The 8,431-nt window shown below is 42.0% G+C and overlaps 1 protein-coding gene across 1 annotated transcript; it reads left to right on the forward strand.

The window, feature by feature from the left end:
• On the forward strand, positions 1–3,225 carry mrpl17 (mitochondrial ribosomal protein L17). The gene is made up of 3 exons (XM_083661352.1): positions 1–391; positions 1,936–2,004; positions 2,427–3,225. Exons 1-3 carry the CDS (start codon positions 218–220, stop codon positions 2,679–2,681), a joined length of 498 nt encoding a protein of 165 aa, XP_083517478.1. The 5' UTR covers positions 1–217; the 3' UTR covers positions 2,682–3,225.
• Positions 3,226–8,431: the final 5,206 nt, after the last annotated feature.

The following is an 8,431-nucleotide window of genomic DNA, read 5'->3' on the forward strand; positions in this document are numbered from 1 at the left end:
GCCAATGTCAACGCTAACGCAAACTGTAATCAACAACGACCCTGGGATTTGTCCCCCCCAAGACTAAGAAGAACCCCGTCACCCCCAGACTGAACGCTTTGAACAAACAAACAACGTGTTATAACCGAAGCAGCCGTGCAGGTGAAAGTTGTTTGGTTTCCGGGTTGTGTGTTTTGCGGGCCTCTCGCAGGCGAAGCTACTCCCCGGCGGCACCACCATGCGTCTTACGTTGCAGATGTTGATTTCCCACGGGCGGGTGGCTCGCAAGCTGGGCATGGGTCCCGAGTCCCGGATCAACATCCTGCGGAACATTCTGACGGGACTGGTCCGCCACGAGAGGATAGAAACCACACTGGCCCGGGCCGACGAAGTGCGCTTCTATGCAGAAAAGGTGACATGTTAGCTAGCTCTGAGCTAACTGACAGTCTGACACACACCGACAACAACAACACCTTATCTGGTCAAAGACCTCCAAACAGATTACCTACCTACTTAACCTCGCGTCACCAGGCTCTTCTCTGCGAGAAAGAGCCTGGCTCCCGCCCACAATTGATTTTGTCACCCTACTGGTTCCCGCCTAGAGCCCGCCCTAGACCGGATGGCAGCGTTTCTAGCTCGTCAACTTGCACGTTACCTTGACAATTTGACCCAAGTATCAGAATCCTCTTTCACCGTTTTGACCGGTGTGTCAGGCGGTGGTGGCGGAGATGCCATATTGCATAAACGTTTTGTTTTATGTAACGCTAGCTTTGTTTTGATCAGACTCTAGTTTAGGTAACATCACCGCGTCAAGCTAACGGCAACAAAGACGTTGTTAGGCGCATTGCCATCCGGTGTTAATTCTGGGTCCGGGGTTTACGCCCCCATGACAAAAAGCGGGGTGGAAGGTGCCCAGACTACTACCTACTATTCAAAAAACGCCCATCTAATGTAGCTTCTTGCAGAGTGTGCTTGGTAAGAAACTAATCAGAAAGGAAGTGCACATAAAATGTTTACAATAGAATTATATAGCTGATTATATAGCTGCCTCTACTGAAGGTGGGATGAGAAGAGTGAAATAGAAATGACACTGATAAAATAATGGAGTTATTGTGATGCAATTTTCTTTAAATTAACGATAAAGTGAAAATTGGATCTGAAGCACATGGGGGAACATTATTGAAGATTACAGTTTGATTATTATCCAGTTTACCATGCTGAGTGCAATAAACATCAATATGATTGATCTTAGCAGCTTGTTATACATCCATATTTCAAATCATTTCTTATTCTTGTTGTGACATTAGTTTTGTCTGTATGTTCGTCTAGGCTTAACTTCTGACCAGTAGTCATTCTTATACATTTTCTCATTGTGCAGAAATGTGGAGTGAATTAAATGAAAATTAAATTAACTACTCCTGTCTTTGCTGTGGACCCCAGAGGGCCCTTCTTGTGTGGGAACCACTGTACCATTTGACAGACTGAGTATTTAAGGTCTTATAAGATTGATCTGCCCCATGTATGACGACATGGAGTTACACTCACCTAGTCTTACCCAGAGCCGTGTAGATAGAAGAGTCCCGACATCTCCATTCACTCCAATGGACCAGTTTTTTTCCAGGAAGTAAGGTCCTGGAACTCTTGAGTAAAAAAAGCAGCACTGTCGAGTTGCAGCAAAATAGACAGTTTGTGTTGTACTCTGAAAGGGTTTTTCATCCCTTGAATCAAATTGTACATTATCAGCTTTATTTTAGCATGCAAAAGTAGCGCGAGACCCATTCCTGGCTGTTCATTGGCTAATGAGTCTCGCATTTTGGTCCTCCGCTGACGCCACTCTCTCTAGAGGACACTAGTCTTTCCTTGTGTCTAGTGTCATAGGAAACACATTTCTGAACTGAATTGCTTCTTCCTTGCACATATTATTTGTTTTGACGATATGTGCTTCTTTCTTCCAAGCTGATTGACTACGCCAAAAAGGGAGACACTGACGAGAAGGCGATGAAAATGGCCAGCTTCTGGCTGACGGTACGTGTAACTCTTCTCAACTTCCTGAATTCAAGTCAAGTCAAGTTTATTTGTATAGCCATAATTCACAAGCATGTCCCAGAGGGCTTCACAGAGAATATGTCTAGCTAATTCTAGCTGACACAACAGTAGCAAATTACAGTAGTAATGATAACACATTGAACAATTGATAGAGAAATATAGAAAATATGGAAATATAGGAGAGAGCAGGAGAAGGGAGGGGGAGCAGGGGGAATGTGAGAGAGGAGAGAGCAGGAAGGTGATGAGGTGGGGAGGGAATGGGAAATGTTGGGGAGTAGAGGAGGTGGGGAAGGAGCAGGCGAAGGGGGAAGGAGGAGAGAACTTCACAACTTGTGTTACTTTAAATATGATTTATTCAATTTAAAATGGTTGTTTATTGAATCTGCTTCCTCTCTCTCCAGGAAAAGGATCTGGTCCCGAAGCTGTTTAAGGTGCTCGCTCCCCGGTTTGAGACCCAGCCAAACGACTACACCCGGATCGCGCGCCTTCCAAACAGGCTGAACCTGGACAGAGCCAAGATGGCTGTCCTGGAGTACAAAGGAAACCCCTTCCCACCTCTCTACCCTGTGAAGAAACAGAACGGACTGACCCTCCTCAACCAGCTGCTCAAAGGCTACAGAGAAGACCGCGCACAGCAGCTAGCAGACAAAGCTTAATTAGCGTCCATTCATGCTGTTATTGTATTGGACCAGTGGTAACTGACGGGTGATGTCATGGTCTCTGGACCCTGTGGTTGGTTGGTTGGTTGGTTGGTTGGCTGCTGAAGAGGCCTCTGAGGACGGAGTCACGTTGCAGATGCTGCAGATTGTGGCAACAGACATTGTTGCATCGCTTCAACACGACCAAAAGTTCTTGAGTCAACTGAAGCCAAGAAGAGGACATTTCGGAATCATTGTAAGACAAACTAAGGCGCTTGTGTCTAAATAAATGTGATTATTTCACAGTAGTAATTGTTTTTTCCACTTTATTTCAGGTTACCTACGTACATTTATCCAGGTTTGTAAAACATGGTCAACACAGACAGCCAGGCCCGTAGCTACCATTGAGGACACCAAGGTCATGACCTCGGTATTTTCCACACAAAAAAATAATAATAATAGAAAAATAGCCCCGGCCCCCAGATATATTCATCTGTCATTGATGTTTTAATGTGACAGTTGATCAGAAATGCAACAAGTTGCTTCCTCTCTGTGTGCTATAGAAGGAAGAGAGATAACTCACAACATTCAGATTTTGCATTGAGGCTACTAGATTGGGACGACTTTGGGGACAGTTCTATTGAAGTGAATGGGTAAGTAACTACCCTGTAAGTGATGTTTGTGTAGATGGGCCATTGTATTTAATTGAGCAGTATTCTTCCATGTGACCTGTATGCAGAATATAAATTATATTATATGGGGAGACATTTATTTTTTGTATCATTTTAAAGCAACAGCACAGTAAAGAGGATATTAATCTACCATGATGTCTGTAGTACTTTATAGATCTAGCCTCTTAATTTTGCTCTCAAAGTGCACCAGATTGAAGCATTTTACTTTAAAATTGACAAAATTTTCTATCCGTGGGGGCTTGCTAGCTATATTTATAAAAACATCAAGTCTGCACTCATTTTCTGGGCGGTTGTTGAAAGTCATTCTGGGAAATGATGAAAAGCACTTAACAAATAGAAGTAGACAAGGCAGGTTGAGGTTAAGTGGGTATACCAAAAAAGGAAAAATTTACAACACTTTTAACAAAACATCTCCTGGAATCCACTGAGCATCACAAGGATTTTCCCTTGACGTTCCTGACAGAATAACAATGCAGTTCTTCAGAAATGACACTGGCAGCGATGATGCTCAGGGTAGTGATGTGACGTTCGCCAACGATCCAAATCTATTGAACGGCTCTTTGCTATGAACGAAGGGAACCGAGTCCTACTTGAGAGCCGTTCATTTTAATGTTGTGCCCAAATGTCACTGCCTGCTGCTCACCCCACACACACAGGCTAGACCTCCCTCCCTCCCTCTGCTAGTCCGCTGAGCAGGGAGAATAGGTGCACTCGTGCATTGCAACCGGCGCATGCTGTAACTGGCCTGGGTGGGCGGACTCAGCTTAATATCAAAACGGAGTGCATCTGAAGACTTTCTGAGCAGCGAAGTGTTGCATGAATTGCATTCAAGGAAAGCCAACTTTATTTACACAACACATTTCATAGAAGAAGTAAATTCACTGACGAAGCGCAGATGTAGCCTATTATGGTGTCACCTTGTGTCATGTTTACAATGCAGCATCTTTGACATTCAGGTCTGGAAATACTGTAGGAGTAATTTAATGCTGCTGCAGTCCACTGATGCAAAATGAAATAGTGGTGGGTCTAAGATCAAATCTGATCCAAATCGTACCATATCATTATCCTATCCGGCTCCCTTCAAAGAGCCGTAATTCCCATCACTAGCTCAGGGCTGTCTGTATAAAGTTTGACCCTGACTGCAGTGCAGACAGGGACAGTTGTGACTCAGCTCTTTGGCAGTCTCTCAGAAGACTGGGGTGGGATACTGCTGGCAGTAACTTACTGTGAAACAATTAGGCTAGCCTACATCCGAATGTGACCAGCCTGTCCCCTGTGCTGTTTCACTTTAATGGACTCGTAATGAGAACAGTCTGGGTATGATTTACAGTTATTAGATTTAGTGCTTTGAACAAAATGCCCTTGGCCTAACTGCAACACAAGTCTCCTGCTTAATATTTCACACACAGTGGCCAAATAACACGCCCCAGACAATGCCTCTAATAAAACCATATCTTTTATTATTTTGGCAAAAAGTGTCTATTTACAGCATATATAGAATTCTCATTTGACACCATTAAAATGCATTTGAACAGTGCTTCAGTGATGTGCTCTTAACCAGATCGCTCTGAGTAGCCTAAAAGCTGTGCTGTTTTCTATCATGCATACGCAATCTCTCTCCCGCATCCCCTCTCTGTTGTCTGTACGCGCGTGTCTCAGTCCTGTCATTTATGTCAATGTACACAAGTTGAAGCAATGATACCAATAAGCCTGTCTGTTAGTCTAGTCAGTAGGGGTGGGGGGGGGGGATCGATACACCATAGTATCGAAATATTTTGCCTGACGATATTGTATCGATATTTGGACGCCAAGTATCGATATTTTATTAAAAAAAAAACTTTTTTTGCAGGCCAGGCCACAGCGCCCGATGATGCAGTCCGCGCCTGCAGTGGCGTATTGAGTCCAGAGAAGCTTAATAATGTAGCCTACATGTGGGGCAAAAACAAAACAAAACAAAAAAACACTGCATGTTTTACTTCCGGTGAGGTCAAGGAAAAGGTAGGAAAAGGAGTTAGACAATATATCGAAATATCGCAATATTCAATATATCGCAATATCGGCGATATCGCAATACTATCGTATCGTGACTCAAGTATCGTTTTAGTATCGTATTGTGGGCATCTGGTGATTCCCACCCCGACTAGTCAGCCAGTGTCTGTTAAGTCAAGTCATGGCAGCCGTAGCAACAGGCGACAATAGACAAATGGCAGTCAAGCCAAATATGAATCGGAGACACCTAACAACCAGAAATAACAACTAGTGCTCTAATTCAAGTATCATTCTGTTTCACAGACTAAGTTATACCTCTGACTATATTCTTACAAATCACACACCACAGTCCTAACATCTTAAAGTACTCCAGACATTATAGCAAGATAGCCATTGATAAAACTGGATTATTAGTCAATTTTATGGATTAGAAAAACGGGCAAGGAAATGAACCCGTGCTTCCTAGTGGAGATAAAATACTGATTTTTGTGAGTGTCTTTTCATTGATTTCTTTCATCTGTTTTGTCACAAACTGGCGGTAAATTCAGTTTCATCAATGACGGCCTTGCAATTGCTCTTATCAACATCTGCAATTTAATGGGGGGGGGGGGGGTTATGTTGAGCATGTACCATTCTCTAACATGTCACTCAATGACATTGTTAGAGTATATTTAATTTACTGTACACGTGTTACATGTATGCAACTGGAATGCAGATTCAAAGCAGCCTATAAGGTGACACGATTATCACGAATAAACAGACTAAGACCAGGAACATTAAAGTGCTCCATGCAGGACAAACAAAATGTACAATTGTGTTTTGCTATTTTCACAGTTCCTCCACAAGATTTTTTTTTTTGTCATTGCTCAATATATTAGGGCATTACAAAACTACTATTTGAGAAAAACCTTTCACACAGTGTCGTGTGAGCAAGCCGTCGGCAAATACAGTATTCATGTTGCAGGTACTAGACAGAGGTGAGGATGAAGTTACTTGTGTGGTAAAAGACTGAGGCCAGGCCTTCTACTCTTGAATCATGCATGTGTTGTGGATAGAGGAGGCTGACTAGAGAGGAGAATAAACTCAATAAAGTAACTTGAAATTCACCCTCGTCGTTGTGCTCGATCGCATCGGTACATTCACCAAGGTCTACTACACACACAGAGAATGACATTTTTCAGCAGGCATATTTTGCACTCCAGTGAAAAGCAAATGTAATGTTGTGTTATAGTGTCTCGGACAGCACCAGAGGGATCCGGATATTAACGTCATTTCTAGAGCCCGACCGACATATTGGTCCACCGATATTATCGGCCGATAGCGATATATCGGTATCGGCCGATATGTTGGCCGATATTACAGATATTTTTTTATTTTGTATTTTTTAAGTTATAGACAGCATGTTGTGTATATTTGATCTTTTTTTCTTAACTCAAGTTATATTTTATATTTGTTGTTGACTGTTTCATTGCATTGATGTCAATTTGGACAATAAAGTTTATTGATCATAAGCTGTAAAATATCCTGCCTACATTACATATCTCAAGTCATGTCAACTCATATCTTTGTCAAGTGTTTGATATTTGAGGGATCATTGCAAAAACATTGTGTAATATAATGTGTATATATAATATAAGAATATCGGCTGATATATCGATATCTGAATATTTTTACTCTCTAATATCGGTATCGGCATCGGATTAAAAAATCCAGTATCGGTCGGGCTCTAGTAATTTCTATCAGAAACCAATAAGTTACCCAGTCATAAAATGTGCTATAGCCTATTGTATGTATTTACAAAAGTATCGATTTGAATACACACAATAAGCACCTACATGTACTGTATGGTCACGTGGAGTAAATATATCAGCTTTTCGGACGGGAAGTACAATACAAACATGCGTCTTTTACGAGTACCTAAAAGTGCCCACAGTAAACGTGACGTTGTACATTTACACATCAGCATATCAATCCAAAATAACCAGCTGCAGTGAAGGCATATAAGAATATAAATCAACCAACGAATGTGGGTAACGCTTTAGAATACAGCCCGCAAATAACCATGTAACTACAGGGTAACAAGATCTGTACTTATAGGGTAATTACAGGGTACAAGAAGTGAAAGCTAAATTCACTTCTTGTTACCCCGTAGTTACACTATAAGTACAGTGTGGTACCCCGTAATTACCCTATAAGTACAGATCTTGTTACCCTCTAGTTACAGGTTAAATTCACTTCTTGTTACCCCGTAGTTACACTATAAGTACAGGTGTGGTACCCCGTAATTACCCTATAAATACAGATCTTGTTACCCTGTAGTTACATGGTTATTTGCGGGCTGTATTCTAAAGCGTTACGCAAATTTGATATAGAGAGTAAATATCTATGCTTTATCAAAATGTGTCAAACATAAAACATAAAGTATTATTTATTTATTTTACATGAAGAGGATAAATACTTAACTCTTGTAAAAATGTAATGGCATGAGATTTTTGACGGTCACAGCACCAACTGGAATTCAATGATGTGTGTGTGGGGGGGGGGGTCAAAACAAAAGTGTTTTTTTGCGACAAAACAAACTATTCAGAGTGGTAGCTCTCTCCTGTTTTAGCTATTTACAAACTCCTCCGGGCCCGCCGTCAATGCCTCATACATTTTTGAATAAAAGTATTTCAGAATTCATTTCCGCATCGTGCACAGCTATCATTCTATTGCTCTGGCTACATCCACTTTGTCATCTCTCTCCCTCTGTGTGCCTCCTACAGGGTCAACATCAAATATTTATTGCTTCTTTATTCTTTTACAAGCTCAACACTCCCATCTCAGCCATTTTCCCCCACACTCCGTCACTCCAGTTATTTCCTCTCACAGGTGAATAGCGACCGTTTAGGGACTCTCTTTCACATGCCCCTTTCTTTTCTTCATCGGTCACAACTTTCTCCCCGCGGCCCCTTGTAGCTTTTAACAGTGACATCTCGCTTTCCACATCCCACTCTCATTTCTCTGTACTGTATTGTCATTCCATCCGTAGCCTTCACTCCTTCTCTCGTCTCGTCTCGTCTCGTCTCTGTCCTGTCCTTCTCTGTC

Source organism: Poromitra crassiceps, assembly GCF_964638095.1.
Source record: "Poromitra crassiceps genome assembly, chromosome: 26".
In the NCBI taxonomy this organism is placed as follows: Eukaryota; Metazoa; Chordata; class Actinopteri; order Beryciformes; family Melamphaidae; genus Poromitra; species Poromitra crassiceps.